The 27,527-nt window shown below is 31.4% G+C and overlaps 4 protein-coding genes across 6 annotated transcripts; 2 read left to right on the top strand and 2 right to left on the bottom strand.

Moving 5' to 3' along the window:
* On the bottom strand, nt 1–3,469 carry LOC101211171 (receptor-like protein kinase FERONIA). Of its 2 annotated transcripts, XM_011655423.2 has the most exons (3): nt 3,309–3,469; nt 298–3,109; nt 1–217 (listed from the first exon to the last, which is right to left on the bottom strand). In XM_011655423.2, the coding sequence occupies exon 2, from the start codon at nt 3,022–3,024 to the stop codon at nt 331–333; it is 2,694 nt and encodes an 897-aa protein (XP_011653725.1). In that variant the 5' UTR covers nt 3,025–3,109; nt 3,309–3,469; the 3' UTR covers nt 1–217; nt 298–330. The 2 variants fall into 2 exon arrangements, with proteins under 2 accessions (XP_011653725.1, XP_004142677.1); XM_004142629.3 differs by having other exon boundaries at nt 1–3,109.
* Nucleotides 3,470–13,875: 10,406 nt separating this feature from the next.
* Nucleotides 13,876–18,408, bottom strand: LOC101211669 (serine/threonine-protein kinase STN8, chloroplastic). The gene is made up of 4 exons (XM_004142631.3): nt 17,651–18,408; nt 15,943–16,116; nt 14,708–15,112; nt 13,876–14,412 (listed from the first exon to the last, which is right to left on the bottom strand). Exons 1-4 carry the CDS (start codon nt 18,206–18,208, stop codon nt 14,074–14,076), a joined length of 1,476 nt encoding a protein of 491 aa, XP_004142679.1. The 5' UTR covers nt 18,209–18,408; the 3' UTR covers nt 13,876–14,073.
* Nucleotides 18,409–20,337: 1,929 nt separating this feature from the next.
* Nucleotides 20,338–24,132, top strand: LOC101206450. 2 transcript variants are annotated; one of them, XM_031884924.1, is made up of 7 exons: nt 20,342–21,113; nt 21,447–21,527; nt 21,986–22,060; nt 22,236–22,280; nt 22,365–22,454; nt 22,597–22,698; nt 23,571–24,132. In XM_031884924.1, the coding sequence occupies exons 1-7, from the start codon at nt 20,505–20,507 to the stop codon at nt 23,751–23,753; spliced, it is 1,185 nt and encodes a 394-aa protein (XP_031740784.1). In that variant the 5' UTR covers nt 20,342–20,504; the 3' UTR covers nt 23,754–24,132. The 2 variants fall into 2 exon arrangements, with proteins under 2 accessions (XP_031740785.1, XP_031740784.1); XM_031884925.1 differs by lacking the exons at nt 22,236–22,280; nt 22,365–22,454 and having other exon boundaries at nt 20,338–21,113.
* A 1,762-nt stretch (nt 24,133–25,894) lies between these two features.
* Nucleotides 25,895–27,005, top strand: LOC101211904 (high mobility group B protein 6). Its single transcript, XM_004142632.3, has 3 exons — nt 25,895–26,434; nt 26,528–26,596; nt 26,679–27,005. The coding sequence occupies exons 1-3, from the start codon at nt 26,009–26,011 to the stop codon at nt 26,757–26,759; spliced, it is 576 nt and encodes a 191-aa protein (XP_004142680.1). The 5' UTR covers nt 25,895–26,008; the 3' UTR covers nt 26,760–27,005.
* Nucleotides 27,006–27,527: the final 522 nt, after the last annotated feature.

Here is a 27,527-nt window from a genome sequence, read left to right as displayed (position 1 = left end):
TTTAAAGTACAAAATAATACACATTTTAAGCAGTCAATAATAACAAAGAAATAAAAATCCACAGATGAAAGTGAAGTATGGAGTGAAAATATGTTCAAATATACCGATATATCGATAATTTTATAGATACAAATGATAGTACTAGGCAGAACAACAGAACACCTTGTGCTTTGGGATTGAAACAATTAGAAGCCTCAAAAGAGAAAGTGGAATAGATCTGTAATAGTTGAACAGAATTAATGAGACAAAGATTGTACTTTTGATCACTCAAAACTATGAAAAGTATTAAGGCCTTACTGGGTGGAATGAGTTCAGCCTCTCCTTGGGCTGTTAACGTCCTTTTGGGTTCATGATCTGTGAGAACACAGCACTCGGCGTCAACCCGTCTGAATCTTCACTGGCAAGACTTCGGCTTCCAATGCTCATACTGATTCCGGTGCTTCTTGAGTCGGTTATGTTTCCATCAATGCCGGGGGAAGCATCTGGATCCTTCTTTCCTTTGTAAACTACATCCAGTTGACCTTCTTCCACATCCATCCCACTGCCTACCTTGCCACTCTCTTCTGCGCTCTCCTGCAGCTGCAATGCAAACTCTAGATTCCAGAGAACATCGCCCATCGATGGCCTGTCAATTCCCTGATCAGATACACATTTCATTGCTGTCTCTGCGAACTTCTTGAGACATTCTGATGCTATCTTCCCTTTAAGGAATGTGTCGATTATCTGATCTAAAATGCCTTTGTTGTAGCAGTGTGCAGCCCATTCAGCTAAACTCACTTGCTCCTTAGGGAGTGTTGGGTTCAAGGCTGGCCGAGCACATAGGACTTCAAAGAGAACGACTCCGAAGGAGTAAACATCTGATTTGTCGGTCAATTGTTGTCGCCTAAAGTATTCAGGATCCAAGTATCCAAAACTACCTTTCACTACAGTGCTAACATGTGTGTGATCCAAAGTAGGACCAGTTTTTGACAACCCAAAATCAGATACTTTTGCCACCCACTTTTCGTCTAAAAGGATGTTGGTTGTCTTCACATCTCTATGAATAATCGTATGCTTGGCACCGGTGTGGAGATAATGCAGACCACGGGCAGCTCCAATGCATATTTCGAGCCTTTGCCTCCAAGACAATGGCGGCTTGTGAGTCTTGTATAAATGTTCTCGCAGTGTTCCATGAGCCATGTAATCATAAACAAGAATCATTTCACAATTCTCTTCACAGTAGCCAATCAATGAAACAAGGTGGCGATGGCGAAGCTTAGAAAGCATTTCAATCTCTGTTTGAAATTCATGGACACCTTGCTCAGAGAGAGGGTTCCCTCGCTTGATGGCAACTTTCGTAGTCCCACCATCAATTTCTCCCTTGTAAACTTTGCCAAAACCACCAACTCCAAGTAGTAAAGATTCATCAAAGTCCCTTGTAGCAGACTTGATCTCAGAAAATGAGAAGTGGCGGCAAAGGTTAGAAGGCAGGGAGGATGTATAGCTTCCAGTTGTATTTGTCTTAGCAGATCCAGCTGAATGGGAATTTCCATAGAGAGAAAGAGGGAGCCATCCCGACGGTCCCTCAACAGTACTAGAATCTTTACCACGCCCACGGCGACGTTTAGCAAAAACAAAGAAACCAATAATCAGAGCTAAAACAACTGCTCCACAAACAACTCCAGCAATCACCCCTGAATTATTCTTTGATTTACCGTGAGAAGCTGGCTTAGCTAATGATGGATCAATAATGTCCTGTTTTGGAGCAGGAATAGGATTTAGCCCAGCAAGATTAGCGCTCGAGTCATTAATTTTGAATATCTCCACTCCATTTAAGATTGCATCATAGTAATTGGGACGCATGGTCTTGTCTGGATGCAGTTCAAGCCATAAATCCTGCTGTGGATTTCCATTAGCAGGAACAAAAACCACATAATCTTTGTAGAAAGGAGTATCATTACTTTTAGACCAGGCAATCACATCAGCACTATCCATAGCAGTTTTATTATAAAGGAAAATGTCGAACACCCTTTGGTTGACTTTTGTGATATTTGCAGCAATCTCACAAAAATGAAGCCTAACAAGGTAAAAGAACCCAGAGTCAACAGGGAAAATCCATGTCAAGTTATAATTCAGATTGACATTGTTATCAGGTCCCATTGCTCTAGCAGTGGAGTAGACATTCTCCGGTGCAACATAAGAAGGAAAGCCCGGCGGATAATTAAGCGTTGTGTTTTGATCAGTACTCATCGTCACTCCCTGTGCTGCCCCATACAAGAATGGAGTATCATCAAACCAAGACCTATACATCCCGGTATCATCAGAAGGTGAAATATCATTCCCCCCGACATTCAACCGAAAGACGTTCTCAAGTGCAGTGGAATTGTCCACAATGAATGGAGTAGATGGACCAACAATCAGGGTACTCCCAGAAGTATCACTATAAATATCAGCCATAGATACAATCTCAATCCCATTCACAAATGCATAAGCCTTTGGATGAGTGGAGGATGGAGTGAAAGTCAAGTTCAACCTATCATCATCAACATGGATAGAGTATTCCTTAATGATATAGGCATAATTCAAAGCTGCAGCCGTTTGTGAAGCGCTGAAGTTCTTAAGAAGAGTATAGGATTGAGTGGAAACAGAGAAAAGAGCATCAGATGCATCAAGTCCACCATAAGAAGAAGGGTAAAAGTAGAGACGAACAAATAAACGACTAGGAGCCACAGGAAAGCTGTAGGTGAAACTAGAACTAAAAACCCTAGCCGTCATGAAAGGGATATCAGGAACTGAAGGATCCTGAGTAGCGGCTTTCGATACAGAGCTATCCCCTGTCGCCGGAACAAACTTAGATTTGTCATCGGTGTTCCATTTCCGGTTGTCGATGTCGTTAGCAGTTGAAGGTCCTCCACAATCAAGGAGGATTACATCCCGAGGGATGTAATTTTGTGCTAAAACCACATGAACATCGAAGAACAAGGAAACGAAAACAGATATAGATGCAAACGCAAATGCAAATGCAAGACCACGAATTTCCTTCATGAATCAACTCGAGAAGCTTCTTCTTCCACTAGATCGGAAACAACATCAACACCCAGATAAAGTTGAAAAGGAATCCAGGAATTTCCTACACAAGAATTAAAAAAAAAAAAAACAACAACATCAACCCAGAAATCTAATATGGTTTATGAGTGCGATCAAACAAATTTCAACCCAATGAAGGGATATTCATGAAGAGTGTAAGATGAATCAGATCCAGGAAAATGAAGAACACAAAGTCAAAACAAATTTGGTGGGTGTGGAGGATTTGGAAAGAGGAAGCTTACCTTGTGAAAGGAAACTGAAGATGGAGAGAAGAAGGAGAGAGATGAGTGAGAAACAATGGCGGAAGGTCTAAAACTAAGAGACCAGAACCCGAAGGAAATGGGGAAGAAGAAGAAGAAGAAGAAGATGGTGCCAGCCAAGAACTTCGGTGCGGGCCGCATTTTTCAGTGTCCAACACTTCATCACCTTTCCAATTGTTCTACACTTACCCTTGTTTTTTGGATTATCTACCTTTTTGCCACTACTATGTAACCTTTGACGTTTGAGCTTTGAGAAATAAAACAAATAAATTACCATCACTTGGATCTTCACTTTTGTAGTTATCCATTTCAAAATGAATAACCTAACAATTTAGGTTCTTGTAGTTTGGAATGGAAGAAATTAAGTTTTTGTATCTGTATGAATACGACATTCTTAAGTTTGTGCACCAACTATATACTTCAGTTATTTTGATTGCTAAGGAATGAAACATAGGTTTTATAGAACTTTTTTTAGAATGTGAATGATGGAGATATCACATTTTAATTGTGCAGGGGATGACGCCATGATGTTGTGAATATATGTGACCAAATGTAACATTAAGTTGGGCATAATCAAGCAATGTGAATCAAGTTTAACCATTGCTAAAATTTAGCTTCCCCTTATCTATAGACTTGGATTCCAATGTATCATATCTTACTAAAATATAGTTAAATTTTATCCATTTAGATTTTCTTTTTCAAACTTTGTCAAACTTTATGCACCATCATGCCCAACTAAAACAAAGTTTAACAGTTAAAAATTAAATAATTTTTTAGGTGACATGTTAATAATGGTAAATTCACAAACCAAATAATATACCAATCCAAGGGGTTTATAATCAATCCAAATTCTTACCTAATTTCAAAATATAGACTCAAATTTACACTTTTTCAAAGTTAGTAATTCATTTAATGACCCCACTACCATACTTAACCCCATAACATTATTATAAAATAATTTTATACAAAAATAGTTACCATCAAATTATATAATATCGTAATAAATAAATCAAGATGGATGCGAACAACGTATAAAAGTAATAAAATTTGAATAAATTTGTAGAAAAATATTTCATTCAATGCCTAGTTTTTAATTTGTATTGATTAACTAAACTCTTGAAAATTCTACAAATGAATTAAATAGATTGTTTGATGGTCGTTAACGAAACATACATGTAATACACCATGTCATAAACATAAGTTTGGATAGAGAATTTTGGACTTAATACAAAATTCATTTGTTTCAAATACCTTTCAATCTTACTTCTACTATGTCTTTCACAATCTAATTTTTGTTTTATCTTCAATTATTATCTTACTTACTTTCCAATAATTATAGGTATATTATAGTTTTCCAAACAACTCATAGTTTGATTATCATAAATACACTTAGGAAGTCAGATGTTTAATTAATTTCATTATAAATTTGAGACATTGATTTTTTTTTTCGAACAACCATAACAAAAGGTGTTGAACAACACACAATTTAAATCGATTTTGCCCCAAAAAGGGTTACTATCAAAAGAAATTAAAAAATAAAAGAAAAAGGTCCAAATCAATGTGTGAAAGAAAAAAAAAAAAAAGAAATGTGAGTAACGAATATATTGATGGTGTCGTTAGTATGAATGCCACCTGTCAAGAAGTTGGATATGTGGTGGATGTATGACTGAATGAAGGGTGGATCTAAGATAGCAATTTGATCGGAGGGTGAGAAGGGTTTTAGAAAGAAAAAAAGATAAGTAGAAATAATATTAATAATAGAAACAAAATTACGCGTTTTCGTTTTTCTGTTTTTCTAAATTTAATTGGAAAGGAAAGAGAAAAAGAAAGGGTATAAAAACGACGCGTTTTGATTGGATTTGTTTGTCGTCGGCGCGGCGTGGAAGCCATTTGGCGCCAACTACATCTCATTTATTTTTACTATTATTTATTTCAGAAATATTAGGGTAACGTGGGTAGGGTCCCACCTATATCTCCACTTTTGGGCATACGTGGATTTTTCATATATATTATATATATATATATATATATATATATATAATATATATATATATATATAATATATATAATATATATATATATATATATATAATACATAAAATGTTTAATTTCTTTTAATAATTTTCTCAAACATCATAATTTTTAAAGAGAAAAGAGAAACTATGATGTCATTATTTTAATCTAGAATTTAAGTATATGGTAGGTATGTTTTATAATTCATTGAGCACATAATAGAAAAGACATTATTAATGATATTTGGAGTGTTAGATAGATTATTAGGGAGTTAAAAACTGTATTACTAGCTTTAACTTTAGGCTTTAGTATCATTATTTAATTTGGTCCCTTCTAATTTACAAGGAATCATATTTTTATCATTAAACATGAATTTAGAATTGAAAGAAGAAACCATTCTATAAGAATTGTATTAAAAGTAAATTTAGAAATTTGTTAAAATCATTTTTGTCATATTTAAAATTATTAGAAAACATATCTTTAATCATGTTTAAATTGCTTTAACTAATATTCAATTTTATACTTGAATTTTCGTAACATAAAAAAAAGTAGTTTAGAAAATGATAAAAGTGATCTTCAAACATTATTTTAAATAATAACTTTTTTTAAAATATTTATAAATATAGCAACTGCTATCTATGTCTTATATCAAAATAGATGCAGTCAGTTGTAAATAAACTGTGATATTTTGTTGTGTTTTTGTAAATAAGTTGGTTAATTTTTTTTAATGATATATTAGAAAATGGTTCTGTATTAATTTGAGTGAATAACATTTAGAATAGGTGTAAAATAAAGAAATAAACATAACTCTTTGGTAGTGAGATTTTGATTAAATAAGATGGTTATTTAAATGTTAGTTATGTGACATAGATCACTTGGCTTGCTTTAATTAAGGAAGAAAAGTAGCTGATTGAATAAAGACTAAGCAATCTTTGGATTATATTTAAATGCAACAAATTTTATGCTTAATTATCTTATTTGATCTTAGTTTATTTCCATCCATGTAATTTTGTCACTTTGTATCAAATTATCATTTATTATTTTCAACTAATAAGTATAGGAAAACATGGATTTTAATGTTTAAAGGACAAATTAGACAAAACCATCATAGTCTAATACTATATTTGTATCTAACCCAATTTTTAATTCACGTCCAAAAATTGACATTAAAATCATAAAAAAAACAAAAAGATTTTTCATTTAAAAAAAAATTGACATGATTGAGTTTTGAAGTAATGTTTTTTTAGGGTGTGATAGCAAGTTTAACACATTCAATTTTAGTATTACTATAGTGACGATTGAACCATATATATTGACATTTTTACACTATATCATTAGAAAAAGTTTAATTAATTAAGATCATTTTCTGTTGTTAAGAATATTTTGACCATGACAATGTTTTAAGTCGAGAAGTTTCATATGAGACAACCCATATTTAATATTATAGATGTGCTGACAATGACACTTTAGCATTGTTAATTAAATACATTTTGTTAAAGGTTAACAAAATGTTTATAACCTTATTATTACACATGATTTTCATCATCAATGGATCAATCCATAAATAATTATGATGTATAAAGAATAAAGTTGACATAGTTCTTATAAAGAAACTTTAACCGGTTAATGCTAAGACATGGTGTTTATTTTAAATTTCAATCAAACACATGAATGTTAAAATTATAATAATATACACGAGTCATACACCTATTACCAAAAGGTAATTCAAAGTCATGAAATCTTAGTATATGATGTAGATTTGTTAATGTAATCGTCGATATTACTATTAAGTTAAATTACTATTTTGGTTCCTTTTACTTTAAAATTTGTTCAATTTTATTCTATGTACTTTCAAATTTAACCTATTGAAGTTAGTTTTTACTACAGGATAATAATTTGGCATGTGTAGAAATATAATATATGAATAGATGTTTTCAAATTTAAAGTAAAATTGTTAATAAATGAAAAAGAATTTAAGAAAATGAGGATTTAAGATTTATTAAAATTATATAGATTAAAACTTAGTGTATAGTTGAAAATATAAAAACTAAAATGAAACAAATTTTAAGTATGGGAACGAATACCATATTTTATCATTATTGTTGTTATTGTTATTTTTATTATTAGAGAAAATATCAATTTAAATCCTACATTTTAATATTTGTATTAACTTAAATCTTAAACTAATAATTATATTGATTCAAATCCTAAACTTTTGAGTTGTATCAATTTAAATCACAAATTTAATAGGTATATTAAATTAGTCATTGAAATTTTTATATAAGTATATCAATTTAAGCTTTAAATTTGTATAACTGTATTAATTTAAACCTTACAATTACAAGAGAATCGTAGAAGAACAAAAAAATAAAAACCTAAAGAAGAAGACAAGAGGAAAAAATAGACCATTTATTTGTATTTTATTTTAATACCGTTCTCAACATTGATTGTAATGATTTTGTGAAAGTTTGAGGTTTAAATTGGCATACTTAGAAAAGTTCAAGGTATAATTTGATATAATTATTAGTTATATTTGAGGTTTAATTTGAAACAAATTCAAAATTGTAAGATTTAAATTGATACAATTATGAGTTTAGGTTTAAATTGTTACAATTTGAGTGATTATTAGAACGGTTGTTATTATTTGGTCGATGAAATGTGTCAATTTTTCTAAAATGGTTGGCAGCAACGAAGCATGTCACATTTCAATCATCCTATCAATTTTGGAACAAACATCATATATTCAACACTACTTTTTATAAACGGAAGGAATGACAATCATTTCCATTTCTTTGTCATAACTCATAAAATAATTCTTTAGAAGTGAAAATTACTACTTTTTGTCTTTTTTTCACCAGAATTATGATCTATGTTTGAATATAAAAAAAAGTTTGTCTGGAAGTTACCAACTTTTAGAAGTCGTTTGGGGAATGAAAAAGAAAAAAAAGAAAGGAAAGGACTTCTTTTCCTTGTTTGGCCCATTCATGAAGGGAAAGGGAAAAGGAAAGGGAAAGGAATACACTTAATCTCCTTGTTTCTTCTCTTTCCTCGTTTATTACCGTATTTAATCATTTCATTTTTCAATATAATTCTTATCTTTCTTCTCCTTCTTCTCTTTCCTCATTTATTTATTTTTCTTCCTAAATTAATCCTTTTATTTCTTCTATTTCCCTAACAAATTAATTAACCTCTCTTCTTCTTTGTTCTTTCTATGTCAAACGAATTACGAATTAGTCATTTTCTCGTATGTTACTTATCGTATGTTACTTATCGTTCTCATGAAGAAAAAATAAAAACAACATAATACAATTTAAATTAATTATGTATTTTGTGTACGATCCAAATTTAAATTGATAATTCAAATTTAAAATACAAAATTTATTTTTGTATTCTATTTATAGTACAATTTGAATAAACATATTTTTCATAAATGAAGTAAATACAATTTATTTGTATTATGTATTGTGTGTACGATCCAATTTTTTATACAAAATAAATTTAAAAATTAGTACATATTTTCTGTGTGTTAGGTTACAGTATAAATATTATTTTAATACAACTTTTCGTCGTTTTGGAAAATAGTGCGAACAAAATAAATAAGTTTATGATAACACAAAAAAAAAACATAAACAATTTTTGTTTGTATTTGGTTTACATAAAACATTTCATAAGCATTTCTTACCCATTGAAAAAAAAATGTAATTCAGTTTCTTTCTCATATGGGGTTGCAGTAGAAAAATAAATATTTGTCATAAATTAGAAAAAAATAGCATATTTTTTTTAATGTATTGGGTTTACGGATCAAATTGAACTACAAATTGAACACAAATGAAAAATTAAATAATATAATTTATGTGTGAATTGAATTTATGGTATAGATTTCATAAACATATTTTACACAAAAAAAAAAAATTAATACACCTTCTTTTGTACACTTGATCTAATGTTAAAAAATAAAGAAAAAATTATTGTACAAATGAGAAAAAATACTCTACTTTTGAAAATATATTAGGCGTACGTTGCAAATAAAAAAAAATATTTATACAAAATCAACAAAAGAAGATCAATACAAATTTTTTGTGAACGGTTGAATTACGACACAACCTAACTAAAAAAATGAATTTGAAGACAATTCTTAGTTGGAGAAGGTTTATGGTACGAAAAATTTACACAAATGCAAAAAATATTATCACATTTTTCATTTTGTATTGGGTTCGCAAAAAAAAAATAATAATAATTTCATTTTTAGAAAAAAAAATTATGTATCTTTTCTCTTGGGTTTAACGTACAAATAAAAAAAAATACAAATTTTTTGTCACAATCATTTCCTAAATTAATCCTTCTCCCAAATAAGGATTATAAAAATCCTCCATAATCCTTTCAATTAATCATTTCCCCAAACAAGAATTATAATAATCATTTTCTCCACTTAACTCTCCATATTTTTTATTCTTTTTTCCCTTATTCCTTTCCTTCCCCAAACGACCCCTTAAATACTATCGGGATCTATCACGATACGCACATGGTAGTATATATATATATCACAATCTATTACCTTTTAATTTATTTTGTTATATTTAAGAATAACTCGTTTTGATTTTTATATATATTTTTTCACATTTGTTTAATTTTAATCTTTATATTTTTTAAAAAATGAAACTAGTTTATGAAATTTTAGTAAGTTAATTTTTTGTGTCAATAAATTTTAAATTTAATCTTTTAAAATTAATTCTTTTTAAATTTGGGTTCAATAATAATAATATTCATAGAAGAAAAAGATGGGCAAAAGTTACTATTTATAAAGCGGATGCTCATATAAACTACTTTTTTAAACAAGAAAATTAGCGAGAAACGTTTTAATTATGTCTAATTGAAAGTATTACATTACATTGCATTTCATTTTCATTATGGGTGTCCAAATACTCTTTAGAGTCTTCAGAACAAAGATAGTAAAAGTAGGACTATGGCGATTTGTATTTTTTTGTACATTGTCGCGTGTATACTACGATAACGTGAAAACTACTTAAAATTTCAATTTTCTCTAACCATGACTTTGGTGATGTCTATTAACTCTTTATAATTTTAATTTTCTCTAACAAAGACATTAATTTTTAAAATTTTATCTTTAATAAGTTCTTGATTTATAGACTCTATACTAAAATTAATGAGCCCATTAAAAAAAATTGGAGTTTTAATCTTCCATCATACATAAATTTGAATTTTATATCTAATAACCTCATTAATATTTTTTTAAAAGAAAAAGTGTTGAATTTAAGACACGGATCTATTAGATACGAAATAAGAAAAGTTAAGGTTTATTCGGATTAACTAGAGTGAATAGTAGTTTTCCAAAAAGTTCAAAAAGATTTTTTATATTAACTGTTATTTTGAAAGTGTTTCGACAGTTGTTTTGAGTTGTTTCCAAACACTTTATTTCACTTCTTTTTAAAATGTCTTACTTTTAATATTACACACCCACAAAGCTTCAAACAAAACCCTTGGTCTCTTCATTAAGTTTCCAAAGAAATGAGTGCATCGAGCACACTAGTTTCATTCATGGCGCTGATTTAGAAAAGAGATGAGGTTGAACTTTTTTTTCAATTCAACGTAATTACACATGAAAAATTGAATCTGTATGACTTCAAGAAATGAAAGTTATATTAATTCGTCAAATCCATACACAGGTTGAATATAATTAAAGGGACAAAACTCAAAGTTCCATATGCTTTTTTTAAGTGATAACTTTTAATCAAAGCTAGCCAAATTTCTAAGCCACTTCCCTAATATTGTTGATTCCAACTTCAAGCAATGGTAAAAGCCCACAAAAAATAATTATTTGAATGTTTAAAATTGAATTATTTAAATCTCATTTATAAATTATTAAGCTTTTAATGAATAACTGGATTGGTTTCTTTTTTTTTTGTATGTATCACTTGTTTAATAGATAGATAAAACAAAATTGAATTTTAATATTGTCATAGTGTGTGCATATATCCAATTAAGTGAATTCACCATAAATTAGTAGAAGAGTTTGGTTGTTTTTAAAATTGATTCAACGTTTTGGATTACACGTGTGAAGTATTTACAACGTAACGAGTGAGTTATTTTAGTTGGGTTACAATAATATGTTCTTTTTGGGTTAAAAGAAAATAATAAACATATTATAGTAAATTAAAAAAAAAATTATGAGTGTAAAATAGCAAAAACGGTAGCAAATGTTTATTATAACTAATTGTGTGACTTTTAAGTAGTATTTACGGTAGTAAATAGTAGGAGTGATCATCCATCGAAAACTGACAATTGAAGTCAAGGTCGAAAACCAATTTTGTACATAAATTGATGTTAACGGGTCGGTTTTGATCGGTTCGATTTTTTCGATTCAATTCAGTCGGTTTGGTTTATTTAATATTAAATAAATATCATTATTTATTATTTATTATTTAATACTAAATATTAAATAATATTTATATTACAGAAATATAGAGAAGTTTGGTTGGTTTTGGTCGATTTATTTAAACTTTTTAATTAAAGCTACCACCGACCATATTTTTAATAAATCGATCACTGAGTGTTGATTTGATCGTTCGGATTGATTTTTCGGATGTCAATGTTCACTCCTAATACATAGATGATTATTATAATCTTATATAATCTTTGTTCGAAACATCTTTTAAAAGTAGAACTAAATTCAAAATGTTTCTAACTTTATCAACCTTTTAAAAGTAGAACTAAATTCAAAATCTTTCTAACTTTATCTATTTTTAGTTAGGTAAATGGAGATTATTATAAAGCTTTTGAAAATTTAGAAACTAAAATTAAATATAAAGTTTAAAGGGAAAAACATGAATCAAAATTTCAAAATGGATGGTTGTAAAGAACAACAATAAAATATTTAGTCTTTCTAACTTTAGCTTATAATATATTTTTAGCATTTAATACTTTATTCTTTCTACTTTTAGTTTTCTAACGATATAACTTTTTATTTAAAACCATTTATATATTGGATAAAAATTTATATTATTTCATAATAATAATAATAATTTTCATTGATTGAGATTAAATTGCTATAAATTGTACAGTGCAAAAACTAAATTAATTAAAACTTATAAATTAATTATTATAATCGTTACAAATTAAATTGTTATTTTTACAATTTACCAATTCTTAACTATAAATTCAAACGCTAATATATTAGAAGTAGAAATCTTTCCACACAAACTAAAGAAAATTTAGTGAATATCAATTTTTTTATATAACGAAAACTTAATTTCTTAGAATCTTTTCTCTTGAAGATCCATTAAAAGGGGTAAAGACTTTTTTTTATGAAAGAGGAAGACCCAAAGTCATGAAAACTTATCCAAATTTATTGTTGTAAATGTTATTATTATTTATTTACTAATGGAATGTGTCAATTTCCTTGAAATGGTTTGGCACCAACCCAATTGCACATCACATTTCAATCATCCTATCAATTTTAAATAAATGTCAACAACAATTTCTATAAGTGGGAGACCGATAATAACGAGCAATACTTAGACCATCTAAATACCATTTTAGCTTATGTTTATTCCTTTTATACAAATAAAAAAATATTTAATAATTTTTTAAAACATGTCAATTTATAATTAAAGTTTAAACTAATACAATTGTTAATTTAAATATTTAGTTGATACAACTCGTAAAGCTTAAGATTAGAGTTTTAAAACCCATCCTTGAGAATTGTTAGTTATATTATTTATATGCTACATTTATAGAGAGTAATAAAAGTTCATTCATGTCTATTATGGTTAGAATTTAATCTTTTGTTATATTTTATAAATACTTTAGTTTATTTTATTATGTTTGAAAATGTTAAAACCATATTTAATTTCAAATATTTAACGAATTTAACATTATTTTATTTATTAAAAAATAAGTTCAAACTAGCAAACTTCACTACTCTTTTCGTTCATCTCGTTTGGACACTTTTTAATACAAAATATATCTTTTATAAAAAGATAGTAAAGGTGAATTATGTTTTGTTTGGTGACTTAAACACTCTTCTTAATTTTTGTATCGTCATCTTTGAAGTGGTTATTTCGTACCAAAATATTCTCCTAATAATCCCATCGTAAAATCAATAATCAAATGAATTGAAATAAAGCTCTCCAAAGTATGCTATTGGTTTGATGCATGTGATTTTATTACTTTTCCATCTACCAATACACAAACAAACATGTCCTGTTTGTATATTCATATTCTCTCAAACTATATAGCTTTAGACCCATCCCAACCTTTCAAAAATTAGTTACTCCTAAAGTACGAAATTATATTTCGAAGATCACAATTTGTTCTTGAATATCTGGACCCAGTGGGAGAGACTTTCATATACTACACTATATAGTAATCATCTGGACTTGGTGATAAATAAGGCATAACACTTTTTCTCTCACAAAAATCCCATGAAGTGCTTTTATTTGAGCACCGTTATTTTTCTTTGAAATCTTAAAACTTCTGTTAATTAGTTCTTAGTTGTGCTTTATAACATCTCCTTTACTAGAAGAAAAATGTAAGTCAAGTGCTCGATTATTCCTACTGAATAAAATTGTAATTCAAATAGCTTTTTACATTGATATTTTTGCTTTAAAATTTGTCTTCCTAAGGGACCATCATTGTCCCATGTAATTTAATAAAAATAACCATATGAAGATGAAAAATGAACTATAAATTTCTACTTACATTCCCTCCTACAATCTCATTTTTTGACTAAGTTTAGTTTTGAAATAACTGCAGCTGCCTGATCACTCCCCAACAAGAAATAAGGGTGCCTCAGTGCAGCGGAAGCCGATAAACGCCCCCTTCTCTCTGTAACAAGCTTCGTTGCGAGATCCCACCCTCTCCCTGAGTCGAGATCGAGTATAGTTAAATCGGGCTTTGCTCTTGTTTTCTCCCTCCATTTATTCAAATCATATCCATAGTTCTTAATTTCCATATTGAAATTCTTCAACCCAGCACTACTCCTCAAGTTTGGTACTGCCATTTGCATCAGCACAATGCCAGCAGAATACATGTCGAACAAATCAGGGCTGTTCAGCTGCAATAGCACAACAGTCCCAAAAAAGTATTTTAGTGTTTGAGCTCGAGGCATGATAAAGTGTAAATAGTCCGTTGGGGCTTAAGCACAATGCAGTATGCACAAAAAGAAAAACACATGCTTTTCTTCTATTTTTTTTTCTCTGTGAGAAAAAAAATACTAATAAAGAAGAGAAAAGAAAGCATAGTTGAAGCGAAAATATGGAGAGAGAGAAAAAAGATCCTTAAACACGATATTTTGCATGGAGAATCCCAAACTTTCAGCTTCAAGAAAAGATCCATGGAGAATAGCTTACCTGCCAGAGTATAGGAGAAAGGAGTGCTGCAATGGGGGCTGGAGGAGGGCTAGGTGTTTCTTCAGGCATCACATAAAGCTCAGGGGGACAATAATCAGGATCCAGCAAAGCAAGATTTGGTACATAGTTCTTCCCAATTCGAAGGTCGGTGGCTGCCCCGAAATCTATGATCTTTATCTGACCTTTCTTGGTTACTACTAAGTTTGCTGGCTTTACATCCCTGTGAACAATGCCCGTATCATGAATCTTCTTCAATGATGTAATGATTTGTCGCAGTATTTGCTTGATTATCAATGCATTTCTTTCAACCGAGTTCATGCTTTGTAAGACACGCCCAAACATTAAAGATTCCAAGTTTACCGGGAAGCTTCTATCTTTCATGTAATCCCCAAGAGTCTGATCTCCCTGCATATTTAGTCACATTTCACCATGCTTCAAATTAAACGTAATGGTTTAGAAAGCTACCTCCAACTTGTTTCTTAATTATAAAGTTTTAAGTTTAGATTAATTGTGAACTACTTCTAGTTCAATAACTAAAACTTTTACGTTTTACCTCTAGTATCTGGTCCCAGAACTAGAATTAAAAAGAAATCTTTACCTATACAATGAATTTTAAAATTTTAGGGGACTAAATTAAAAAGAAATCTTTAAAGTTGGTTTTAATGTTTTCCAATATATATTTGGTAGAAAATTTAGGAACTAAATCCTAACTTAAATAATAGTTCTTTCTTTTATATATAATAATAGTTATGGTTACCAATTAAATGCCATTTTGAATCACAACTATTGTTAAATAATTATGAATATATTGTATGTTAAGAACCTTGAATAATTATGTTTTACAATATCACTAAATTTACAAAATATTATATATGCACCGAGTTTATAAAATGAAATCCCGTATTGAACAATTCTTTTATTGTTCTTTAAAGTTTATTTCCGCATTTTAAAATTATAATTTCAAATACAAATGTTCCTTTTAAGCAAGGTGAATACTACGGAAAAAAACTGGGAGAAAACAGAATTAAATTTATAAAATATAAAACAAAATCACTATCAAACAAAGCCTGAATTTTAACAAAGGGGATATTTCAAGTGCAAAAACTTAAAATGTTACAACCTATCCAATTCATATACTTAAGTTGTAATTCAAGATTAATATCCCAAAGTGCAATTACTGGATAATAATAAAACAGCAAATGATTAAGTTGTTCAACAAAATGATTTCAGAGTACCTCAAATTTCCAAACAAGCCATTTTCCTCCTGCAGAGAATTGCTTGGTTTCTCTACTAGCTACAAAACTACCAAGAAAGTCAGCGCATGTTTCAGGTGCTGCTCTTGAAAGTCTGTAGTTAAACCACTCTTCATATTCCCCAAACTCTTCAGCTCCTTTAACTCTCAACTTAATCTGCAACACACACAGTAAAACAACTGCATCTTCATTTGTTCTTTTCATATCTTAAAGATGTTTGAAAGTGTTTAAAAGTACATCTGCTATGCTCAAAGGCACTTCTCCCTAGAAATGTTAACATAGAGAATGTTTCTAGAGACTCAAAGGAACTTAAAGCATTGTGAGAAAGCACCCTTAGAGTTCTTTTGGTAAAATAATGGACAGAAAACTATCCATAAGTATTTTCAAGAGTATCAAACCAAATATTTAATCCATAAGTATAATAGAAACTGTTATGGGTCATTTTGGACCAAGAGCAATTGAGTTCAAAAGAGCGGGACAGTAGGGGAAAAGTTGGAATAATGATAGAAGCGTGAGGGAAAAGGAGGCCAGCGAGTCGAGGGAGTAAGAGACCAAGGGCAGGGAGGAAGTTGGGCCAAATGACCCATCTCCTTCTGCCTTGTCCACTTCTTGTGGCCAAGGTCTTAGCCCCTACGGCCAGCCCAAGTCAGCATTCCTATATCCCTTCCGGATTAGGAACCTAAGTCCACTCCTATATAAATAGGAAGTTATAGGCATCACCCAAAGTAGGTTCTCCCCACTTCTAGCTTGCTCTGACCTTTTGTTAATTATTGACTTAACTATCAAAGATTTTGCAGTAGGCACAACCACTGCATTCTCTTTTTTTCTATTTTGCAAGTAATCTTTCTTCTCCCAAATTGCAAATTTTCTGTTGTATGCACGTGAAGGTCAGGTGAGTCTTGTTGTCAAGATTTTTCCACGAACATAACCCATATAGAACTAGAATAGTGTAAGTGATACAATTTAAGAAGTATCCAAGACACTTGGAACCTCTTAAGAGCAATCACATTTAAGCGTTAACTCACTAAACAATTGCTTAGTGCACTCTTACCTACTCACCTTACTTATACCAAATACCTCCCAACAAACTCCTTAACTAATTAGTAACAAACCCTTAATACCTTAATAATACGATAAATTATTCAAAATATATATATACTGAACTTTTTGTTCTTTGTTTTAAAAATACCCACATACTTTGAAAATCGTAGCATTACCTTGAGCTTTCATAAAGGTATCAACACTATTCTAGAGTGAAATCTTTTGAAATTTTGGATGGCAATTGGAATTTGGAATAGTAGGGATGACCCAGAAAGAAAATTTGGATCGTCACACCAATCTAGATTACAGTTTTTTCTAAAATTATAAAGCATTTCCATTCCAAGGTAGTTTTCAAACATTGATGGAAAGCCGAACGCAAACATAGGAGTAATTTTAAGGGCAAAGTTCAAAGTAAACATTTGAGTGCAAGTAAACTAAGTAGGTGATCACCATATATTGAGTTCATTTTTTATAAGTCCTTGCCTTTTTTACATCATACAGTCTTAATATTAGGAATCTTGTGGATGCACTATGTTATTGAGTACTTTTAACTAAACAGCTTAAATTAAACTACTTTTGCTGAAAACTCTCAAACACACTGTTAAAGAAATTTGAAACAGCCGTAACAATTCATTGCATTGAGAGTTACCTTTTTAAGAATCACCTTCTCCTTACCATCCAAGGCTCTGCTTGTTTGTTCTTCATTCTTCACATTCTTCGGAAGAAAAGCACCCGCATAAACAACTCCAAACGAACCCTCTCCCAATTTCCCCCCAATCACAAAGTCAGAGCACTTCAAGCTTCTTCTTCCCAACAAACTATCCAGCCCCAGCTGCAGAGGAGCCAGAAGATACGCATCAATGGCACCAACGAGAATTCCAGGTCGAGCAGTGAGATAAACCCAAATGAACCCAGCAAAAACAACGAAACCCCATTTCTGCAAATCGCTCAATTCCCCAGAGAATCGTTGAAACTGAACATACCCAGATTGCAAAACCGGAAGCTGATCAACTCTAAGAGGGGCATCCAGGTTATCGAGGAGATTATCGGAGATATCTCCGAAGAAGGACGCTCGACACTTACCCGCCAGCGGCTTGGGCGTGAAAGTTCCGGGCAAGAGGGGGACTTGGGTTTGGAGAGAGGGTTTGAGAGGAGAGAGGCGGGTTTGTTGGAGGGAAATTGCAAATGGGAAGATCAGAGAAGCCATGGTGAAGGTGTGGAGTAAATGGGTATCGAGTTTGGAGGTTGTTGGGCAACATCTTCTTACAGAGTACGAGTATGGCGTGAGGCAGTGGCTGGCTGGACTGAGGCCGCGTGTCTATATCAAGTTTTATCCTTTTGAATTCCAAACTTTTGAGCGCTGAGATTTGGGTAAGTAGGTCCGCTTGGGGGTTCCTTTTTCGTTTTTCTTTTCTTCTCTTTTTGCTTCTCTCGTTCTTCTCTATGCTATTATCAAACTCATTTAGAGTTTGGTTAATGTATTTGGTTTGCTACATTACACCGTTCAAAAATATGAAATGGCTAAAGCTAACGAGGGAGAGCTGCTGGAAGATGAAGTTTAAATACTATTTATTGAGTGAAACTAGTTGGAATGCGTGTTCTATTGAAGTCGGGTGTATTTCTACATCTTTTAACTAGTCAATCAAAGTTTTAGTAGCAAAAGTCATTGTGGTAAATTGAATTAGACTCAATTTAAGTCATCAAGTTTTTTAATACGAGAGTTTTGACATATCAACTATGTATTTGTGTTTCTTTGTTGTTGGGGTTATGTATTCTACTCTATTTGCTGATGTTTTTATTTCTTTAAAATCTTTATAGAGAAGAACAAAGCTGTACATTGCTAGCAATTTGACATCTTTTGGTTATCCATATGGATTGTTGTATGGTCATTGAGAAAAGATAATAAATAATCAACTATCTTGATGTACTTAGTCTTTCAATACTTAATTCAAATTTTTATCAATCAACTCAGTTTTTTATTAGTTTTTTTCCCAACTCCAAGCTAACTCAACTTTTTTTACATTCTCATATTTTCAACTCAAAACTATGCACTCAAATGGCAACCCAAACCAATAAGTGGTTCATGTCAATTCAAGTGAGATTGTTTCAATTTTTATTTTTATTAACTATACATCACTGTATAATAGTCATAGTTAGTTCAAGTAGATATAACAACATGTTTACTGGAAATGAATCAATGGTAAATTTAAAAGTGGGTTCCATATGATTACATTTAAGGTTGTTTACTTATGTTATGAATTTGTATTAACACATAGAGCCCACATCCAAATATGTAAACAAAAGGTGCAATCTGATTGACGACTAGATTGATTGTCTTCAAAATTTACATCGTACCTTTGCCGCTATCGTACATATATAATTATTGTTAAGATTAAAAAAAAAAAAAAAGACTACCATTATTGTTAAGATTTAAAAAAAAAAAAAACTATGAATCTTGACACATGTACAATTACCACTATCGTTATAATTTGGCCCTCAAAGGTAAAGATAACTGTAAAGGTAAATTTGACAAAATTCATAGTTTTAGTTAAATACGATCAAAGCAATTCGGTTACATTTATGATTGTAGTCCATTACCATTATTCTATCGATGAAATTTCATCAAGAATCGATTGACCTAAGGGATTACGATGAGAATATGTGTCTTAGGGAGTGTTTGGTGCACATAGTTGATGTAGTAATTATCATAAGAGGAGAGTAATTTGGGAAGTTGATATAAAAACCAAGATGAAAAGTGATAGTTAATACGAATAACTAAGTAATTAATTTATTTGATTATTGGTAAACCAAACGATGGATGCTAACTTAATCTAATTTGGGGTCATAGTAAACCTCGATTATGAGAGTAGTTCATTGGTGGGGTAATTATAATCGTAGAGGTTTTTTAAAAAATTAATTTAAATATAACAAAATTTATCTATGACCAATATCTACAACATCATTGGAGTAGATTTTGATAGATTTGTAATTTTTTAATAATTATGTTATATACTTAATTGTTCGGAATAATTGCAAATATAGTAATTAGATACAAAATAATTAAGCACATAACAACATTAAAAAAAACTTGCAAACATAAACATAACAAAATTTGTCAAAACGCATCGCTTATAGACCACATATCATATTGCAAATATTGATCTATAAATGATACGCCATAGAACTCTATCATACGAGTTTATCAGTAATACAAGTCTATCAGCGATAGTTTTGCTATATTTTTCATTTTTTTTAAATGTTGTTATATTCTTAATTATTATTAATTATTATTAGTCCGATAACCATCAATTACAACTACAATTACAAATTACCGATGATTTTGAATCTCGATCAGAGATTCACGATTGGGCCTAAGAGTCGGTCCACGATCGAAGAACCCAATTTTGAGGCCCAAAAGTGATGACTTCCCAACTGTGACGAACGACGATAGTCGTCATCGGCTCCGATTGCTCAAATCCTCCGGTCACAGTCAAGGTTTCACCATGTGCGACCCTGTTCCGCCCCTCTCCTTTGCATCTTCCATCAAATTTCGACCATTACCGTTCACCCAATTTCATTCCCATTCCCTTCTTTCAAATTCCTTCAATTATGGTCTTGGAAGTGGCTGCCTTCTCGTCCCTTCAAGAACAAAACTCACTAAAAGCTTGAGCGCATTGACACCAAAGCGAAATCCATTCAGCGGCGACTTAGAATTCAAAGGGGAAGACGAAAATATTTTCGACATCGTCGACCCTAGTCGGAGCGTTGCAAATTTCGATGGTATCGACGGGAATTTCTCAAGTAGAAATGAGAATGATTCCGACGAAAGACGGGGCGATGGTGCAGCTGGATCGTCCGGATTGAACTTTCTTGATCAGAAAGATGGTGGGGAGGGCAAGAAGAAGAGGTTAAACAGCGAAAGAAGCTCAGAAGGGGAAAGGAATTTGGTTCCCATTGAAGATGAGGATGCAGAAATAGAGAATGGGAAGGTAGCTTTGCGGAAAAGGAGGCAAGTGATGAGGAGATCGAACATGTTGGCGAAGCAAGTGATCAGCATTCAAAGTGCGCTTAGCTTGGGTTTCGTATCGCAGCTCTGGGTTGATACATCCGCTGTAAGTGATTCTTTTCTAATTGTAGCTGTATTGTATGTTTCTTGTAGACTATGCAAGCTCAGAACGACTTCAAGTTTTTGCATTCCCTCGGGTGTCTAGGGCGAGTTGAGTTACGAAGTCTTGAGTTGTAATTAATTAGGAAGTTTGTGTTTGTGGTAAATAGCTGGTAGAGTTATTCGATAAATGTGTAAAAGCGAAAAAGAAGTGAAGAAAAGTTTATCCATGAATGTATAAACTTCAATAATAAACACTACTAAAGTTTAGTTATTTAACGCCACTGGTGGGCTAAACACCTTACTAATGTTTATGCTTTACTTCTTTTTCCTACTGCAGTGGATGGTAAAATTTTTAGAAGTGAAGCCAAACTTGCTATCTGGAGAATCAGAATGGTTTCTTCTTGAGGATATTAGTCAGGTACTTTTTCTTTAATTCCTTCATTCATATGCACCTTCTCTGCACATTGATGTAGTAAAGATGTGAAGATTGAAGTTGGCATGTCCTAGATTAGATGGTGGTAGAAAGAGTTCTACAATTCCCTTCAATTTAGGGGTTCTAGATTGTTTGCCTATAGTTACCTCAGATAACACCTTGTTTTTTTCAGTCTACTTGATTGGCTGCTCAATTTAGATGTTGGTAGTTGTGTGTGTAATGCTTCATTGGATCTCCTATATCCACCTTGGACTTTTTAGCTTTGTTAGGGAACCTTTTTATAAATTTATAGGTCTTAGCAGTAGTTGAACATTCATGAATGAAATGATTTCAATCAGTTGGGTCTCTTGAAGGACTATGGCTATCTTTTATTTCCAATGCCCATGTTTGAGTTTATGCACATATCTTTTTCTTTTTTTAACATCTAATCTAACCCATTGTAGGTTGGTGATGTTGTGCTTGTCCATGATGAGACTGTGATGGATAATGACTTCAAAATGGCTGGAATGGAAACACTGGTACACTTAGTTGTTTATAAAAGAAAAAGTCTTCTTTTGGGAGTGATAGTTCTTGGTTTTCAAGATAGAAAGATGCTTTGGATGTTCACTAGTGTTTTTCTTGGGTAGTTGTTGAGTACCTATATAACTATATTTGTGGTTTATTTTTGGAAATTAACAATTAAGTATTTCCTAGGTAGGATACAGAGTAGTTACACCTGGTCGACGGAATATTGGGAAGGTATCCATTTTCTCTAGAAAGCTCTAGATTCTAGAATTGTTAATTCTTGTTAATTTCTAATCTATTTTGAAACTCCACTGTTAGATACGTGGATACACTTTCAATATTAACTCAGGCGCTGTTGAATCTCTGGAACTCGATTCATTTGGATATTCCTTTCTTCCTTCCAGCCTTGTACGTGAACTTATCCTTGTAAATGCATTGCATATATCCACAAACATGAAGAAATGTTGCTTTTAGGTTGTTAGATATCTTTACTGAACAGTGAACACCATTCCTTTACAAGTTGACTCTCATTTTCTTGAGACTATTTCAGGTGAGTACATATGCTTTGCTTGTTGAGGACGTGCTGGAAGTCATATCCGATGTGGTTGTTGTACATGAAGATGCAGCATCACGCATTCAAAGGCTGACAAAGGTACCATATTCTACGTGTTTAAATTTCCTGCTAAGTATTATGGTGATGATAATATGGTTGGTATGCTACCGTTTCTTTTCTTGTGTGCTGAAAACTAATGACACTAGTTTGTGAAATTTCTAGTAGTTGAGTGGTAGGTTTGAGGTGAGTTTTACTGTGGTTCACTCTGATATTATGGGAAATCTGTGAGATAGGAGATTGTTCTTTTTAGTTTACTGTCGTTTTGGAAAATTTCTAGAGTTGGTGGTTTGGCAATGGCATTGGCTAAATTAATAAAATTTCTGAAACCTATTTGGCAAAGTTGGCTGGTTTCTCTTATCTTTAATGATATAATTAATTGACAGAATTAAGGTGATAAAAAATGGCATAACTAAAAAATCCCAACTTAAACAGAAGAATAGATACCAACAAAAATAGGTATTTCCACCTCATGAACTCCCATAAACATTTTAAAATATCGAACTGCTCGTTTAAGTTCAAATTCCAATTGGTTTAATAATATGAGGCTAAATTACAAAAATGTCCGAGAACTCTAACCTTTGTTTGATGTTCTTTCAAAAGTTGTAATATTTTCCTTTTATCTTTTATGAATGTTTAAAATTACTCTTGGAGTACAAATATATTAGAACATTGAACAAGAATTGTTAATTGGTAGTTGAAACCATGTGGCAGTAAACTTGAATGATAGTTAGGACCCAAATACCGTCACTCTTCCAGGTCACTCTCATTCTGTCAAGCCCAATTTTCATCCAAAATTGTAATGAACTTTTGTAGTTCTGAACATTCTTAATAATATTGCAACTTTGTATTCCAAACTATAAAGTACTCCCACTTGTCAGACTAACTCAAAATTATATGGTTGGTTATACTAGGGATTCTTAGGCACCCAAAGCGTGGGGAATTCGTTAGATGACCTGGAAGAATTTTACGAGTTTGAAAGACGGAGATTTGACGAGGACAATTGGAGTAACAAAAGAAACTATGATGGTAAAAGATTCAGAAGGAGACGAGAGGCCAATGATGATGATTTGGGGCTTCCAATGGATTATATCTGAACATGATCTCAGGCTTTCCACTCCTTGTACACTACATGTTTCCTCTCCTCTGAACTCTTGGATGGACGTTGCATTTGGTGGATTGAAATGTTCTTTTCATTCAACAATTGCACCGAAGCAGATTGAACTATCAATCTTTAAAATGGTATAATTAGTTCCTTAGTTTATTAAACTATCTTCAGATTTAATGTTGAGGTCTTAGCATCATTGAGTTCGAAGTATATTGTCTCCCAAGTTCGGGTCTATCTTCTTTCTTGTGTGGTTGTATATATTGTGATTTGTATATATGGGAACCTTATATGTTGTGTATATAAGTGAACAATCGTTTTGAGAGTTTATTCATTATGAATGAGGAGAAATTAGTATGCATCTGAACTTCTATACAAACTTCTATACCTTTTTATGTAGTCTACTATTTAGGAGTATGCACCCTTGATATATAGGAAGATGTTATAATTACCACCCAAAAACTTAGGAAGATGTTATAATTAACTATCAAATGTTTTTCACCTATAAACTAAATTACAAGAGCGCTACAATCAAACCTAAGTTTTTAGGTCAGTTTTTTTTCTTTCTTGAAATGACTACCCAATATCCATCTTAAGCCCAAAATTACAGGATCTCGAGTAAAAAATCTAAATAAATTTAGAGTTTAAATTCGAATCTAAATAAATTTAGAGTTTAAATTGATTTGTTTATACAGTAGTTTAGATGTTTAATTGATAAAATTACAAGTCTTGCATGAGGATTAAAATTGGTACAATAAGTCAAGCTCCGTGGTATAAGATTTAAATTGATACGATTTCAAAGTACAGCTTTAAATTAATACAATTACTATTTTAAGAATGCCACCCTCTCAAAGTTTAAAGGTATAAATTTGTATTGATACAATCCATCTTCATTGTCCTTGTTAATAGAAACCTCCAAGATTTTCAAGTTATTGTCCTTGTTAATAGAAACCTCCAAGATTTTCAAGTTTTTGTAGAGTTTAGAGAGTTAGATTTTGCAATTTCTCCAAAAAAGAAAAAAATAGTAATAATAATTTTGTGTCAATTATTTTGGAAAATCATATAGTCATTTTGAAACTTGACTCACTTGAAACTTGACACTTTTGAAATAAGTTGAAAGGAACAAAAGATGTGTTGCATTTGATTAAATAAAATAATATTTATATGATTTAAAAAACAAAGTCCTTATTGGAAAGATGAAGAGTTTAAATAGAAGGTTTAAAGTTTTTAAGAATAAATTTCAAAATGTATGAACTCAAAATTGCAATGAATCCATGGGAGGGAATCAAAACTTTAAAGTTCTTTTCTTTTTATTCTACAATCCACTTTTATTTAGTTTGAATTTACATTAAATTATTGTTTTTTTTATGACTTATACTAAATTAATTATTTGAAACTTCAAAACTGATTTGAATGTGACATATTTAGAATAATCCCTTTAAAAGTTTAAATTATTAAAATGTGATGTTAAGCTGTTCACTGTCTACCAAACAGAGCATATTCCCTTTTAAGCCAATTAGTGGATTTGAATTTTATACATTACATATTTTAAATAATATGATACTCTCTCTTCAAAACAAAATTTATCATACTCTTTCACCTAATATAATAATAATTTTTTTATATCGTCCTTGTCATCAACGTTACTATGTAGAATTGTCAAAAATGTAAGATTGACAAAATGAGTTAAAATGTTCTCAATATATTAGTATTTTGTGTTTATTATCATTAGGTTAAATCATTGGCATTTTGTTAAATGGGTAAACATTTTTATGCATTTTTCTTGCTCGTAAAGTATTTAACCAATTTTGATAACTTTTAAGTTGAAAGATTAATTTTAAGATTGATTGAAAACACAAAATTAACATTAAACAAATTTAAAAGTTTAAAAGTATAAAAACTAGAACAATAATTTAACCACTGATCTTAGACAAAAAAAAATTCAACCTTACTAGTAATGAGGGAACCTAACCCGACCCCGACCCCAATCCGAATAGATGGCACTCTTTGTCTTTGTCTTTGTCTTTGTCTAAGTTAAAACTTAAGTAAAGTAATCCAAACAAAGATAAGTTATTATTAAACAAAGTAGCCGTTGGCGCCTATATACATTCAAATTCAAACCCTAAAAACACAAAATTCCAAATCCTTCAGGAAAGAAAAAACCCCTTTTTTTTCCATTCTTCTCTTTTTCTATGATTCCATTTCTTCACTTTCAAACCAATTTCTCCATCTCCACTTCACACCAATATGCAAACTCTCCACCATCCCTTACCCCCTCCTCGAGATCTTCCTCTCAAGTCTGGCCGCCGCCCACTCCAGCCAAAGAATTCTCTGCCAAATCCTGTCCCTTCCGTTGCCAAAATCATCAAATCCAAGCCGGAAATCATCCAGATCTCCCTCTCCGGCGACGCCAATAAGGAAAATCATCCGCCGCCAACAACGGTGAGTATTGAGTCATGTGATTTGTCTCTGGCGGATGAACTGAATGCGGTTAAGAGGAAAATGGAGAGATTGAGATTGGACGGTGAACGAACGGAGAAGATGTTGAGAGAGAGGGATTTGGTTTTGGAGTTACGGATGAAGGAACTGTTACAGAGAAGTCAGGAACAGAGAGATCTGGAAATGGAAGTCGATAGGTTATTTAGATTGAAGGAACTTAGATCGTACTGTATGGTAAAATTGCTAAACGTTTTTTTTTTCTTTGGTTAGTTTGAAGTTTTGATTCGTGTTTCATTTGCTGATATTTCTTTTTATGATTTAAATCAGAGGATTTCTCCGATTCGAAGTCTCAGAGAGAAAGAACGAGAAAAGATTTTCACCGATGCACAATTTCCGGTACGTTCTGATCTAGAATCTTCAAAGCTTATTTCTCGATTCATCTTGTGAAATCAATCCACAATCCACTGATTTGTTTCAGGAATTTGAAATCGGCGATGGAGAAGAATCTGTCGGCGAAAACTCCTCGTTGGATTCTTCAGAATTCGTAACAGGTTTTTGAAATCGATTCTAAAGTTTAGTGGATTTGCCCTAATTTTCCGATCATTACTACATCTTGTACGGGTTTTCAAAAGTAGAAATTAGAAAAGGAAATGGATGTAATACCTCATTATGATTTTCTTTATGCATTGATGGAAGCTTTTGAGTTGTTGTAATCAATGTGATTCTTCCTCCATCTTCTTCTTCTTCTTTTTCTTCACTTCAATTAATGTTGGAAAGTGAGGAAATTCCAAATCGTGTTAGTGAATTTTTCTCTCGCCCCTCCATAATCTTCATGATATGTCATTAATTTTGTGAGTGAGAGTTTAGGGGTATCGATTGATTCAATTCATCGTCATCAAAGTTTAAATATTTTGGTAACTTTGAATTTTAAAATTGATAAATATTTAATGCGTTGTGTTTGAATAGACAACATTACAGAAACCGATCAAATCAATTGAAATGAAATGTATTAAAACTTAGTTGATGACCAAATAAATTCACATCGTTTTAAGGTATTAAATTTTTATGGGTTCGAGATTTGACCCAAATTTTGGGGACAAAAATGTGCAAGTATTCTACCCACTAATAATTTCATCACAATTCTTACTTCTTTCTGTATCAATTTCAATCACTCGTTAAGCCTAAGTACTAAGATTTGTATTCTTTTTAATTAACATCCGAACAAATCTATGTATGAAAAATTCTCAAAACTAACATGCTTAAGTTTTTGTTTTATAAAATCAACATTAAACGGTCCATTTACACAAGATCGTGTCATTAAAAAAGG

Source organism: Cucumis sativus, chromosome 4, assembly GCF_000004075.3.
Source record: "Cucumis sativus cultivar 9930 chromosome 4, Cucumber_9930_V3, whole genome shotgun sequence".
NCBI lineage: Eukaryota > Viridiplantae > Streptophyta > Magnoliopsida > Cucurbitales > Cucurbitaceae > Cucumis > Cucumis sativus.
This window is presented reverse-complemented; position numbering and strand designations above follow the sequence as displayed.

Excerpts from the sequence above, each read along its gene's own strand:
- LOC101211171 (XM_004142629.3), bottom strand. The coding sequence starts at position 3,024 with ATGAAGGAAATTCGTGGTCTTGCATTTGCATTTGCGTTTGCATCTATA.
- LOC101206450 (XM_031884924.1), top strand. The coding sequence starts at position 20,505 with ATGTGCGACCCTGTTCCGCCCCTCTCCTTTGCATCTTCCATCAAATTT. Across the intron at positions 21,114-21,446 it reads TCTGGGTTGATACATCCGCT|TGGATGGTAAAATTTTTAGA; the intron begins GTAAGTGATTCT and ends TTCCTACTGCAG. Across the intron at positions 22,455-22,596 it reads CCTTTCTTCCTTCCAGCCTT|GTGAGTACATATGCTTTGCT; the intron begins GTACGTGAACTT and ends AGACTATTTCAG.
- LOC101211669 (XM_004142631.3), bottom strand. The coding sequence starts at position 18,208 with ATGGCTTCTCTGATCTTCCCATTTGCAATTTCCCTCCAACAAACCCGC. Across the intron at positions 16,117-17,650 it reads AGAAGGTGATTCTTAAAAAG|ATTAAGTTGAGAGTTAAAGG; the intron begins GTAACTCTCAAT and ends TGTGTGTTGCAG. Across the intron at positions 15,113-15,942 it reads GGCTTGTTTGGAAATTTGAG|GGAGATCAGACTCTTGGGGA; the intron begins GTACTCTGAAAT and ends CTAAATATGCAG.
- LOC101211904 (XM_004142632.3), top strand. The coding sequence starts at position 26,009 with ATGCAAACTCTCCACCATCCCTTACCCCCTCCTCGAGATCTTCCTCTC. Across the intron at positions 26,435-26,527 it reads AACTTAGATCGTACTGTATG|AGGATTTCTCCGATTCGAAG; the intron begins GTAAAATTGCTA and ends GATTTAAATCAG. Across the intron at positions 26,597-26,678 it reads TCACCGATGCACAATTTCCG|GAATTTGAAATCGGCGATGG; the intron begins GTACGTTCTGAT and ends GATTTGTTTCAG.